Source organism: Dendrobates tinctorius, unplaced genomic scaffold, assembly GCF_039654945.1.
Source record: "Dendrobates tinctorius isolate UK_male_01 unplaced genomic scaffold, ASM3965494v1 ptg000154l, whole genome shotgun sequence".
Lineage (NCBI taxonomy): Eukaryota > Metazoa > Chordata > Amphibia > Anura > Dendrobatidae > Dendrobates > Dendrobates tinctorius.
The window spans coordinates 17,205,111-17,219,423 of record NW_027361821.1 but is presented as its reverse complement, the minus strand read 5'-3'; the positions used below and the strand labels follow the sequence as shown (position 1 = coordinate 17,219,423).

The 14,313-nt window shown below is 45.9% G+C and overlaps 1 protein-coding gene across 3 annotated transcripts in view; it reads right to left on the bottom strand.

Annotated features, from left to right (window-relative positions):
- The window catches only part of LOC141050923 (phosphatidylinositol-binding clathrin assembly protein-like), a 172,373-nt gene that overhangs the window by 85,444 nt on the left and 72,616 nt on the right, over positions 1-14,313 (bottom strand). For all 3 annotated transcript variants that reach the window (XM_073547625.1, XM_073547627.1, XM_073547626.1), the window contains exons 7-8: positions 4,748-4,854; positions 4,109-4,150 (exon numbers count right to left, since the gene is read on the bottom strand). In XM_073547625.1, the coding sequence (XP_073403726.1) occupies positions 4,109-4,150; positions 4,748-4,854 (149 nt within the window). The remainder of the gene's footprint in view (positions 1-4,108; positions 4,151-4,747; positions 4,855-14,313) is intronic.

The window sequence follows — 14,313 nt, the reverse complement described above, 5'->3', positions numbered from 1 at the left end:
AGATACACAGCTCAGCAGAAAGTATCACACAGGAGAGGATTAGATACCCGGCTCAGAATACAGTATCACACAGGATAGGATTAGATACACAGCTCAGCAGACAGTATCACACAGGAGAGGATTAGATACACGGCTCAGCAGAAAGTATCACACAGGAGAGGATTAGATACCCGGCTCAGAATACAGTATCACACAGGATAGGATTAGATACACGGCTCAGCAGTCAGTATCTCACAGGATAGGATTACATACACGGCTCAGCAGTCAGTATCACACAGGAGAGGATTAGATACACGGCTCAGCAGACAGTAACACACAGGAGAGGATTAGATACACGGCTCAGCAGAAAGCATCACACAGGAGAGGATTAGATACCTGGCTCAGAATACAGTATCACACAGGATAGGATTAGATACACGGCTCAGCAGTCAGTATCACACAGGATAGGATTACATACACGGCTCAGCAGTCAGTATCACACAGGAGAGGATTAGATACACGGCTCAGCAGTCAGTATCACACAGGAGAGGATTAGATACACGGCTCAGCAGACAGTAACACACAGGAGAGGATTAGATGCACGGCTCAGCAGGCAGTATCACACAGAAGAGGATTAGATGCACGGCTCAGCAGGCAGTATCACACAGAAGAGGATTAGATGCACGGCTCAGCAGGCAGTATCACACAGAAGAGGATTAGATGCACGGCTCAGCAGGCAGTATCACACAGGAGAGGATTAGATACACGGCTCAGCAGTCAGTATCACACAGGAGAGGATTAGATACACGGCTCAGCAGGCAGTATCACACAGGAGAGGATTAGATACACGGCTCAGCAGACAGTATTACAGATATGCCCACACTGGTGAAACTTCCAGCCCCCCCCAATTATACACAAGACTATGGGCTGTATAAGTCACTGTCCTCCTCAGACAGCCATAAAAGCAAAGGTGTCAGATTACCGGAGATCACTGGGGCTGTGAGTGAGGAGGCGGAGACAGAGCAGGAGGACGCTGGAGCAGGAAGCACAGGGCCGAGCCTGGAGTAGCAGGACAGAGGAGCATAGATGAAAGTCACCCGCACTCACCACTCTCCATCCTCCGGCTCCAGTGAGCGCTTCTCTCCTCTGCTGACCACCTTCTCCATATCTTCAGCCTCTCCTCACAACACAGGACCTGTTATGCCACAAGTGGTCCTGTGATAGAGGGTAAGTGGAGCTCAGCAGACAGCACTGGGCTACAGTAAAATGGCGCCCAGCCACACCTACAGCAGTGAATGGTGCAGCCCACAGGGGCGTGCCCAGTTCTCTGCTACTGAGGCTGCAATGTGCGGTCGGAAGCCGACCGCAGTTTCCTATGTCCAGGGACGGCCATATTTGCAGACTGTATGAGTCCTCCACAGATCTGCAAATCAAGATGTCAGCGCCCAGTGGCTATATGAAAACATTATTACAAACAAACCATAAATCCTGGTTAGTACAACATTTGCTGAAACAACATGTTTTGTAACTTACTATTTTTTTGCAAATTATATAAAATTGCGGCACCTTCCCTTTAAGTGAAAAGGGGGATTACCAGTGTGAGACATGTTTCACTTAAAATAATCGCTGGAGGCAAATTCTCAGGTGTTCAGCCCATAAATCTTAAGAGCTCATAGATTAAAAAAAAAAGAAAAGTAGATTTATCTGGAATAAGTCACTGGATAGTAGATAAAGGTATCACTTTATTCAGCGTACTATGCCCTACATGTCCATATAGATGGCTTAAGAGGGGTGATCCTACTGACAGATTCCTTCTTAAAAAGGACCTTTGTACATAAGTCTCCAGCATATTAATTTTATTTATTTATTTTACTCATTTATATAGCGCCATACATTCCACAGCGCTTTACAGACATTATAGGCACTGTCCCCGATGGGGCTCACAATCTAAATTCATATCAGAATGTCTTTGGAATGTGGAAGGAGACCCACGCAAACAAAGGGAGAACATACATACTCCTTGCAGATGTTGTCATTGGTGGGATTTGAACCCAGGACCCCAGCACTGCAAGGCTGCAGTGCTAACCACTGAGCCACCTATTATAATTGTATGCACTACATGATAATAGAAAGATGATTATTTCTCAATATATATCTAAAATACTTTGATAAAAAAACAACACTAAGGCTGGATTCACCTTTACACAGTGCTCTATGGTGAGCCCTGAATGGCGTTTGAGGACTACATAACAGGAGTTTATCACCTGGAGGACTGGTAGAGCTGCAGCAGACACAAATGCTTTATCAAAATTACAGCAAGGAGCCCAGTAAGTGACAGCACTGGAATCAAGGTCTTTGCCTCCAAATACTACTTTCATGCGGGGAAGTAAAAACATGATGAGTGTCTCTTTAAGAGTGAAATCATGTAAACCTAGATGTAAGCATAAGTTTTCTGACTTATTCTGTGCCAACAACTGTCTTACATGGTTTGCACAACATTCATTACATGTTGTAGACTCGCTCAACAAGGAACTTGGCCTATCAAAAAGCAGGCATGGTTTGATGGGAAAGGGTGTTGCCTAAACGGTGATCCTCTCCACCAAAATGAACCTTAACTTAATGGACTGAAGTAATGGATTGATAGATGGAGTAAACTTCGACTACAGTGTCTAAAGATGCACTCAATGTATCGTACAGCATTAACCACTGTGAGGATCTGGTGCATTTTAAGATCGTCTGGTTTAAGTTTACATTGTATAAAAACTACACAGCTTTAGTAAATCAGCCACAATGACTCCAAATAGATGTATGTGTTTGCACTAACTGCAGCAAGTGACCAGACATAAAACTGCGCTCATTAGATAAAATCACTTATTTCAATGAAAGAACACAGGAGAGCTGTGTTATGTAAAGGGAACCGTCATCAGGATATTACAGAAGTATCATTTCTCCTTATGGAGAATGATATGCTAAGCATGTCGAGGTGAGGAGACTTAAAGCCGCAATGCTCCCATTCTCCATAAGGAGAAATGATACTTCTTGGATATCGGTCAGACGACTCTCTCACAGCCAAACCAGGTCTCCCACTTTGCACTGATGAGGGGCAGTACCCCGAAACACAGTGTCTACAAATGGAGATTCTGGCTTGGCTTTTATCCTAAGTCATGTAAGAAGGCTTGTTAAAGGGTCAACATTGACTTTTAGGATTGCTACCTCCAATAGGTGGCACTAGAGTTCTAGTTCTCTTCCTCTCTGAAGAGACAATTTGCATAATCAGGATATTACACACGTGCTATTTATTATGGTTGTATCTGCCCTTTAATGCTTATTAAATCCTTACATTACCTTGCGTGTAGAATTTTGTCTGGAAGAGAAAGCCAGCATTTAGGTTTTAGACACAAGTGCAGCAGGACTGGCAGTGCCCTTACAGATCTCCTACCTCTCGCTTTTCCATGCCTGCTGTTAGCCTCCTGTCTGTGACGGCAGGTCACTCTTGTCTCAATTATATGCCTCTAATGCCCAGATTTTCTACAGATGCAGTCACTTCGCAGGGTCACCTCCTCAATGCATCAGTAGATTGATCAGGTTCGATGAAGGTGCAAGAGCTGAAATGCACCGACCCCCTATTAAGAGATGATCACTGGCGACGACAGCGCCTGCGCCAAATCTTGGCCAGGGGAGGCATGTCTCTGAGACAAGATTCGATTGTCTATCACAAACCAGAGGCAAAAAGCGAGAGGTAGGAGAGCTGTAAGTGCACGGTTCTCCCCGTTGCACTTACAACTAAAACACATGATTTCTCTACAACTTTCAGACAAAATTCTACAAGCAAGGTGAGGACTAATTAAGCATTAAACATCCATTACACACCCGACAGACAGGGGTGAAGTATCCAGATGATTGATTCCCTTTAAAATGGTTTACTTTTGAGCATGAAAGCGTACATAGTTATTTAAAGTCGGATATCTGAAGGCACCAGTTCACATGAATGTTTTTCCATATAAAATGTATATGGAAGAGAAAACTTCTCATGATTATGGTTTATGGATAAAGCAATAAAAAAAATATACAGAGATCTGGAAGGAATGTGAAAAGAAAAGCATTAAATGAATGTGAAATGCACACTGACCTGAGTAAGATCTGGAATGTCACCCTGATCAATTCCAACTTGCTGAATTCACAAAAAAGGAAGGGGGGGAGAAAAGTGTACATTACTTCATGCAGCGGCAATGGAGAGTGCTGTGGATACTGAATGTTTACACACAGTATGAAGGTAAAAGGGCCTTTATTAACTTAATGGACTGGTACAGTGGCACTTGCAAAAATTAAAAGACAAAGCTGAAAAAAAAAAAGCAAAGAAGAACCAGGCAATTTAATCTTGCAAAACTGCGCCAACATCATGCAGTTGTTGTTAGTGCAACTCCAAATGCAAAGATCAGAGACATGGACACGAACCAAGCTTCATGCCATTCTGGCAATGAATGCACACATTTAAAAAGTAGTAAAGGATAACAAAACAAAAAAAAAAAAAAAACAAAAAAAAAAAACTTGCAAGATGCTGTTGGTCACAGGACAAATTCTGAAGTAAAGCAAGAATGGCTACAAGCAATTAAGCATTTGATGGGTGCTATTATATTTACATTCATTAACCATTGGCAAAGCCAAGATTTCTTAAGAGCATTCAATTTGCATCATGCAGGAGCCATGCTACTGTACCAGTGCCAAGAGCTACATGAGGCCCCTTAGACTCAGGAAAGAAAATACTGACCTCTGCCACTTTGAGGAATTCTGCCAATTTGGTCATTCGAGCAAGAAATTTTTTATAAATGTCCAAGGCTTCTTTGCATTGGTTCTTTTTCATATCAAAGTATTTCTCTGTAGTAGATGAAAAGAAGGATACATATACATTTTTAAAGTGTAAATGATTTAGGATCAATTATGTATATGATATGATTTTTGCATGAAAGCACTACAATTATAAAAAAAAAAATAAAAAATTAAAATCTAGATAGTTGATAGTCGCTAGGGCAGGATTCCCCACCATTTACCAATAATCTGCACCTTGGTTAGGCATGCAAACTGCAACTCCAATTAAAAATCACGAACCAAGACCATTGAGTATAGCGATCACTTCTTTCTGTCAGTACCACAGTATTTTAATGGAGCATCAGGGAGCTAGAGAAGCGATTTATTTAAAGGGAATCTGTCACCCCTCCCCCAGGCGTTTTAAGTAAAACAGCCACCTTGTGCAGCACTAATGATGTATTCTGTCAATGTGGCTCTATTACTTAGCATCCCTTCCACCGCAGAAATAATTGTTTTTAAAATTGGTCAAAAATACCTGAAATTTGACCAGGGGCAGGTCTTTCCCCCTCTGACAGACGCCTCGCATCTATCAGTCATTTCTTTCTTCAGTATTTGGCGCCGCCTCTGTTACGTGTTACAGAACCACTCAGCACCCAGAATATGTTGTGCAGTTATATGTATGTATAATAGGTTCTATGTGAGATGCATGTCCCTAATGCATCAGCCCACAGGCTGCGCCCCTGGGCAGAGGGGACACGATATTCTCCTTTTGTCCACCCTCCCCCCAACCTTTGTAATTCCCACAGTAAACATCGGCAGGCACCGGCCACATGCGGCTTTTGCAATGCATGTCTGGCCTGCCACTTTTCTATTGGCCTGCCCTCTGTATCTGTGTGATATATTCTGTGTCCTGTGAGTAAAGTGTTGTCAGACTGGAAATACGTGGAGAAGCAGTGATCTTTTATATGCGCCCATGTAACCAAGGAATTCCAGCCAGCGTCATTCATTCAGACTCCAGCCAACGCAGAGCGGACCTCCGAAAACACGGGGTGATACCGAAAGAGGTACCCCAGCTTGGGTAGACCCCGTTAGAGCCTCCTCTGCTTCTTTTGAAATCGTGGCACCTGCGCTGTACTACATCTTCTTGGGCATGCGCAGTTAGCGCTGCCAGTGCTCTCACATCACATCCCGGCCTTCCTATCGTGCGGCCAGAGATCCCGCCCTGCAGTCGCTTAGGATTTATTCACACTGCAGGGCTGGGAATCTTGGGCATGAGAGACGCAGAAAACTAAGAAAACGAACTTAGGTCAGCCGCTGCATAACTGCCACCTGCAGCACCTTCCTACCCAGGCCTGCATCAGACGAGGCGTAGGTATGAACCCTGTAAAACCTCGCAAAGGTGTGTAAAGACGCCCAGGTTGCGGCCCTGCAAATCTGCAAGGCCGAAGCCTGATGACGAACAGCCCAGGAAGTCCCCACGGCCCAAGTGGAGTGCACAATCACCCCCGGAGGAGGCTGTTTTTCCTGAACGCAGTATGCCTCCAATATTGCCAAACGAATCCAACGGGCAATAGTGGACTTAGAAGCTGGGAGCCCCTTTCGACGACCTTCAGAGATGACAAATAGGGAATCGGACTGACGAAAAGAAGCAGTCCTAGAAAGGTAGACTCGAATAGCTTTGACCAAATCCAGCTTGTGGAGTGACTTCTCCAGGGGATGAACCGGAAAAGGACATAGACAAGGGAGGACAATGTCTTCATTGATGTGAAAAGCAGTAACCACCTTGGGAAGAAAGGAAGGAACAGGAACAGAGAACGACAAGATAATGCTGCTAACTCGGAAACAATCCTGAGACGTAATGGCGATTAGGAAGGCCACTTTTCATGACAGGAGAGAAAACGAAACATCTTGAACGGGCTCAAAGGGCGCCGAGAACGAGATTAAGATCCCATGGTTCTATCGGCGGATGGTAAGGTGGTGCCAGATGGGCGACACCCTGAAGAAAAAAGTCTTCACCTGGGAATGGGAAGCCAGACCTCTCTGGAAAAGAATTAACAGAGCGGAAACCGGACCTTAAAGGGCACTGAGCGATAGACCTGAGTCGAGGCCCGCTTGAAGAAAACCAAGGATGGAATGAAGGGAAAAGGACATCGGAAACAAATTGTTCTCCTCACACCACCGGATAAAGGCCTTCCAATATCTATGGTAGATGCGCGAGGATGCTGGTTTTCTTGCCCTAGTCATGGTCTAAATGACCATGTGAGAAAAACCAACCGATGGCTAGCGGTTCCCGAGACCTGGTTACAAACAGAGGACCCTTGTGGTTCATCCGAGATGCCATCAGGTCGACGGATGAACCCTGAAAACCGATTGTTCCAGGGAGCGGGTAAGATTACGCCTGTGCTTAGACGGAAGAGACGGCAGTTTTGGCGAGCGAGACAGAAAGAACCGTATTCCTGGGGGGGGCGTCGTCGATCTTGTAACCGGACGTAACTATCTCTCTGACCCAGGTGGGGGTGACCAGTCAGTTAGAAGACAACCTGTGAGAGCAGGACCCAGAGGGCTTGGAGGAGCGGCCCTTTGGCCTCCAGTGAGGTGCAGGGTTGAAGGATGGTTTCCTTATTTCCTCTGGAGCGGAAGAGCGGTCCTGCTGGTAGAAAGTCCCTGAAGAGAAAGGTCGAAAGGAACGAAAAGGCAGGGTCCCTTTTCTATTAAACGGACGTTTTGGCCTGGACTGAGGAAGAGGTACTTTTCCCCCGGTAGCATCCAAAATTATCTGGTCCAGTCTGGACCCAAAGAGCCTAGAACCCTGAAAGGCCAGGTTAGTGAGGGACTTTTTAGAGGTTGGGTCTACATTCCACACCTTCAACCACTGGATGCGGCGTATAGCAATGATGCTGCTGTTTGCTCTGGCGCAACAACCGGCCACATCCAAAGAGGCAGCCAGAAGATATTTGCCGGCGTGAGCAATCTGGTCTGCCAACTCTGCCATCTCATCCGGAGGAGCTGCCGCTAAGATGGCCTGGCGTAGCATTTTGACCCAGGCAGAGATGGACTTAGCCACATAGGTGGAGGCGAAGCTGGGGCAGAGGAAGGCACCAGTCGCTTCAAAGGACGATTTAGCCAAAGACTCAATCTGCCTGTCCGTAGCATCCTTAAGAGATGCACCATCCGGTATAGACATAACTGTCTTGGAGGATAGGTGAGAAACCGGAGGATAGGTGAGAAACCGGCAGGTCCTCCTTAGGGGATTTTGCCCATTTGCCGACAAGATCTGGGCTAAAGGGATAAAGGATGTCTAGCTGCTTCCTACTCTGGAAATGCTTTTCGGGGTGTTCCCAATGTTTAGACATAATCACTTCAAACTCTTTGTGATCGGGAATGGTCCGGGAAGGACGTTTTAACCGTTTGAAAGAAACGGAGTGCTCCTGAGCAGGACCCTAGTCGTCTTTCAGTTTAAGAGTTTGAGTAATAGCCAAAATAAGGCCATCTACCATATCCTGCATCTTTGAAGCCTGGCCCGAATCAGACTCAGAATGGGAATCCACATCCGACCCAAAGGCCGCCTCCTCGGAGGAGGCATGGGGGGCATCCTGGAAGATGCAGAGTGGTCCGGGTAACTGGATGAGGAGCTAGAAAGAGCCCGCTTCCCAGACCTTTTACCCGATCTGTCCCTGTAAAGGTCGTGGTCGTGCGAATCACCCCGAGAGGCGTTCGGAGCACTAGTGGCAGCAGATAGATGTGAAACACGTTCCAAGACCTGGACCATGGATCGCGATACTTCAGTTGGGTCAGAGACCGACTGAGACATGGCGACAGCCCACTCCGGGGGAGGGGTGTGCTCTCATCCCGGGCATTAGGGTGCTCCTGTGGTGCAGACATGGTGGAAGGACTGCAGGACATGCAGAAAGGGGAAGACTGACCTGAAGACCACTTTATTTCGCAGCGGACGCAGTGAATCACAGTGGGATTAGAGGGAAGACGAGAAGATCCTGCAGAGTTGGGCATAAGGCAAGCCTGGGAGATACTGCTCAAGAGGGTAACCTAGGGGACAGAGGCGGGGAAGGGGACAGGGTAGAGCCTACCAGATGCCAGCGATGGATCAACAGATGACTGATAGGATAGCTGCATCCCCCTTGTCAGATGTCGAGGTCTGATGCCAAATGCGCAGGAGGAGGCAGGAAGAGCAGTGTCTCAGCCAGAAGGCACGAACTGCCGGGGCAGAAGCTCTAAGATGGCCTTAGGGATACGACACAGCAGCATGCTGCAGAGCGGTGGGCGTGGCTAAGGTTCCAACCGGTGAAATCGAAAGGCAAGTTCAGATTGGCCGACACGCCGGGGGCGTAGCCAGCTCTGAGGATCTGCCTGCCAAAACTGAAAACGCCCCTCCTATTGGGGGGATGCGCCGGGGGGGGGGGTTTCGTCGGTACCCAGTCAGAGCAGGAGCTGAGATGGGAGGCTTGCCGAAAAAAGCGCCAAAAGACGCTCGCCAAGCGTGGGGCGTGGCCTGGTCAGAGTAGACACTCTCTGACCCAGCGAGGCCTCCTATTGCCCAGAAAGAGCACGAAATTCAAGATCTCGGCCGAGAATGGGTGTGGCCAGGGAAGAATGAGTGGGAAAATGCCGCGACTGTTTGAAGGTGCCCGGTCCCTGTTAAAGGATGAAGAATTAATAGGGGTCCTCTGCCTGCGCGGCGGTCCCAGGGAAGAACGGGAATAGGGACACGGTGGGAAAAAAAAGGTGCCCTTTCTCTGTTAAGGGACAGGAATGTGTCAGGTCCTGCGTGCGCCACTGCGGGGGGAGGAAACATACATTACCTGCAGGTGGGTCCACGATTCTTCACAGATGAGGTTCGCATCAGGAGCCCTCGAGTGGGAGAGGGTCACAGGCATCGGGGATCCTCCTTCCCGCAACATCTCCAGATGATGCAGAAGACGGCATCAACCCGTTACAAGAAGGGGGAGGCCACCGCCGATGACCACCGTCTTCCTCTCAGCCCTCTCCGAGGAGAGGGGTGAGTAAGGGAAAAGGCAAAGACTGGCCTCCAGGAATCACCCTGAGGCACCCATAAGGGTGACAGGGGATAAAGCCTTGCCTGCAGGTCCGAGAGTGGGCAATGTGGGTAACACCACACTGCTCTCTCGGTCACATACAGTTGTGGCCAAAAGTATTGACACCTCTGCAATTTTGTCAGATAATACTCAGTTTCTTCCTGAAGATGATTGCAAACACAAATTCTTTGGTATTATTATATTCATTTAATTTGTCTTAAATGAAAAAACACAAAAGAGAATGAAGCAAAAAGCAAAACATTGATCATTTCACACAAAACTCCAAAAATGGGCTAGACAAAAGTATTGGCACCCTCAGCCTAATACTTGGTTGCACAACCTTTAGCCAAAATAACTGCAACCAACCGCTTCCGGTAACCATCAATGAGTTTCTTACAAAGCTCTGCTGGAATTTTAGACCATTCTTCTTTGGCAAACTGCTCCAGGTCCCTGATATTTGAAGGGTGCCTTCTCCAAACTGCCATTTTTAGATCTCTCCACAGGTGTTCTATGGGATTCAGGTCTGGACTCATTGCTGGCCACCTTAGAAGTCTCCAGTGCTTTCTCTCAAACCATTTTCTAGTGCTTTTTGAAGTGTGTTTTGGGTCATTGTCCTGCTGGAAGACCCATGACCTCTGAGGGAGACCCAGCTTTCTCACACTGGGCCCTACATTATGCTGCAAAATTTGTTGGTAGCCTTCAGACTTCATAATGCCATGCACACGGTCAAGCAGTCCAGTGCCAGAGGCAGCAAAGCAACCCCAAAACATCACGGAACCTCCACCATGTTTGACTTTAGGGACCGTGTTTTTTTTCTTTGAATGTCTCTTTTTCTCCTGTAAACTCTATGTTGATGCCTTTGCCCAAAAAGCTCTACTTTTGTCTCATCTGACCAGACAACATTCTTCCAAAACGTTTTAGGCTTTTTCAGGTAAGTTTTGGCAAACTCCAGCCTGGCTTTTTTATGTCTCGGGGTAAGAAGTGGGGTCTTCCTGGGTCTCCTACCATACAGTCCCTTTTCATTCAGACGCCGACGGATAGTACGGGTTGTCACTGTTGTACCCTCAGACTGCAGGGCAGCTTGAACTTGTTTGGATGTTAGTCGAGGTTCTTTATCCAACATCCGCACAATCTTGCGTTGAAATCTCTTGTCAATTTTTTTTTTCCGTCCACATCTAGGGAGGTTAGCCACAGTGCCATGGGCTTTAAACTTCTTGATGACACTGCGCACGGTAGACACAGGAACATTCAGGTCTTTGGAGATGGACTTGTAGCCTTGAGATTGCTCATGCTTCCTCACAATTTGGTTTCTCAAGTCCTCAGACAGTTCATTGGTCTTCTTTCTTTTCTCCATGCTCAATGTGGTACACACAAGGACACAGGACAGAGGTTGAGTCAACTTTAATCCATGTCAACTGGCTGCAAGTGTGATTTAGTTATTGCCAACACCTGTTAGGTGCCACAGGTAAGTTACAGGTGCTGTTAATTACACAAATTAGAGAAGCATCACATGATTTTTCGAACAGTGCCAATACTTTTGTCCACCCTCTTTTTTATGTTTGGTGTGGAATTATATCCAATTTGGCTTTAGGACAATTCTTTATTTTTTATTTCATTTAAGACAAATTAAATGAAGATAATACCAAAGAATGTGTTTGCAATCATTTTCAGGAAGAAACTGAGTATTATCTGACAAAATTGCAGGGGTGTCAATACTTTTGGCCACAACTGTACATACGGGAAAACAGTTGGAGAAATGACGCAGTTACCCTAAAAAGATGAACCTGAACAACAAAGGGAAAAAGATTAATAAACGCAAACAGAATCTGCAAAGGAAAATTGCGGATCTGGGGTCAGATCCAGGTCCGCCTTCTACAGACACTAAGCTTAAACTGAGGTGCTTTTTGTCTGTCGGTGGGTGTATACTGCTGGGGAGGAGCCATTTTCCTTTTTTGCCTGGTGTCAACCTCCTAGCAACAGCAGCATACACCCATTGTTACCTGTGTCCCCCAATGAAACGATAAAGAAAGCGTAAAAGCGCATTTACATTACAAGATAATTGTGAACAAGTGTTAAGAACATACATTACTTTGCTGTGTAAACAGGCTGCTGATCACCCAATAAATGAGCAAAACTCTTGTTCATTGGGTGAAATGATCTTTTGTGCAGCACAAAAGATCATGCTTCTCAGCGGTGCATCATGCTGTGTAACAAGGACTCGCACTGCTGAGAACTATGGCAGCCTATATGCACAGAGCAGACTAGTATAGATTATTCAGTGCATATCAATTACTTTTGCACAAGCAGACTAATGTCCACTGATTAGCTTTGACCAAGCCAAATGTTATAATCAGCCAATGTATTTTAGGAGCATGCCTCCCTCTGTGAGTAATAATTCCTGAAAGGATTTTCTTGTTTGCTCAATGTCTCTAGAAGCTTTGAATGGGTCCTGGAACTTCAATTTTAAAAACCAAATGGTGTACCATCTATTATTATAGGCAAAACCGTGTGTCCAGTACTCACATTGGTGCCATATTGGATATATTTCTGAACACAAAAACTAGTGTAATAAAATTTGGAGGTGTGTTCCTCAGAACGTACAAAAAAGAATCATAAAAAGAGACAGTGAAAAAAATGCATTTTTTTCCATAAATAAACGTAAGTGATATCGAAGAAATTTTACCACTAACATGAAGTACAATATGTCACGAAAAAACAAAATCTCAGAATCAGTGGGATAAGTTGAAGCGTTCCAGAGCTATCTATATGCATAAAATTGAATGTATGTATGTGTGTATCACCAACCAATCACTAAGCATCTTTCATTTCACCAGAGCTGTTTAAAAGAAGCTGAGCTGTGATTAGTTGCTATGAGCAACAGTTTTCCCACTTAACAACACCTCAGCAGACACTGACATGGTGGGAGAAATCTAGCATCCCCGGGAACATAAGCTCCCAGCCATTGTCTGCCCCCCAGAAAGGAGCAGAGGCCACATGACAGAAATGAATCTCCCCCTCCCGTGCCCATATACCCATCCCACATCCTCCATTCCATAGGCACATCTTCCCTCTTAAAAAGAGATCCCCATTACAGAATTGAGGGCCAATCCACTCTGCGCTTTGGTACTGACCCCAGGCCTCTCTTAGGGTGGTTTCACATTAGCGTTTCAGGGCGCAGGGACGGCCTGCGCACGGCCACCGCTAAGCCCCCCCTGCCACGCCTCCACCGGTAGCTCCGCCTACCGGCACATGACGCTGCATGCGTCCCCTATCTTTATCACTGGGGACGCAGGCCGTGCGCAGTATGTGTTTGGCGGCGCATGCGTCCTTTTGACGGTGCGCCGACCAGCGCCAAACGCAATCTGTTGCAATTTGGTTGCGCTCGGCGCACCGCCAAAAGGACGCATGCACCGCCAAATGCATACTGCGCACGGCCTGCGTCCCCAGTGATAAAAGATAGGGGACGCAGGATGCATGCAACGTCATGCGCCGGTAGGCGGAGCTACCGAAGGAGGCACGGCAGGGGGCGGGGCTTAGCTGCGGCCGTGCGCAGGCCGTCGCTGCGCCCTGAAACGCTAATGTGAAACCACCCTTAAAAGGGATCTCCGGTATGGAAGTAAGGGAAATTCCACTCAGCGTTCTGATTCTGACCCCAGGCTCTCTTAACCCCTTCATGACCAAGCCTATTTTGACCTTAATGACCAGGCCATTTTTTGCAATTCTGACCAGTGCCCCTTTATGAGGTAATAACTCTGGAACGCTTCAACGCATCCTAGCAATTCTGAGATTGTTTTTTTGTGACATATTGGGCTTCAAGTTAGTGGTAAATTTAGGTCGATAATTTTTGCGTTTGTGAAAAAATCAGAAATTTGGCAAAAATTTAGAAAATTTCGCAATTTTCAAATTTTGAATTTTTATTCTGTTAAACCAGAGAGTTATGTGACACAAAATAGTTACTAAATAACATTTCCCACATGTCTACTTTACATCAGCACAATTTTGGAAACAAAATATTTTTTTGTTAGGAAGTTATAAGGGTTAAAAGTTGACCAGCGATTTCTCATTTTTACAATAAAATTTACAAAACCATTTTTTTTTTTTTTTTTAGGGACCACCTTACATTTGAAGTCACTTGGAGGAGTCTATATGGCAGAAAATTCCCAAAAGTGACACCATTCTAAAAACTGCACCCCTCAAGCTACTCAAAACTACATTCAAGAAGATTATTAACCCTTCAGGTGTTTCACAGGAACTAAAGCAACGTGGAAAGAAAAAATGGACATTAATTTTTCCAACAAAAATTTTCTTTTATCATCAATTTTTTCATTTTCACATGGGCAACAGGATAAAATGGATCCTAAAATTTGTTGGGCAATTTCTCCTGAGTATACCGATACCTCATGTGGTCATAAACCACTGGGCGCACGGCAGGGCTCAGAAGGGAAGGAGCGCCATTTGACTTTTTGAATGGAAAATA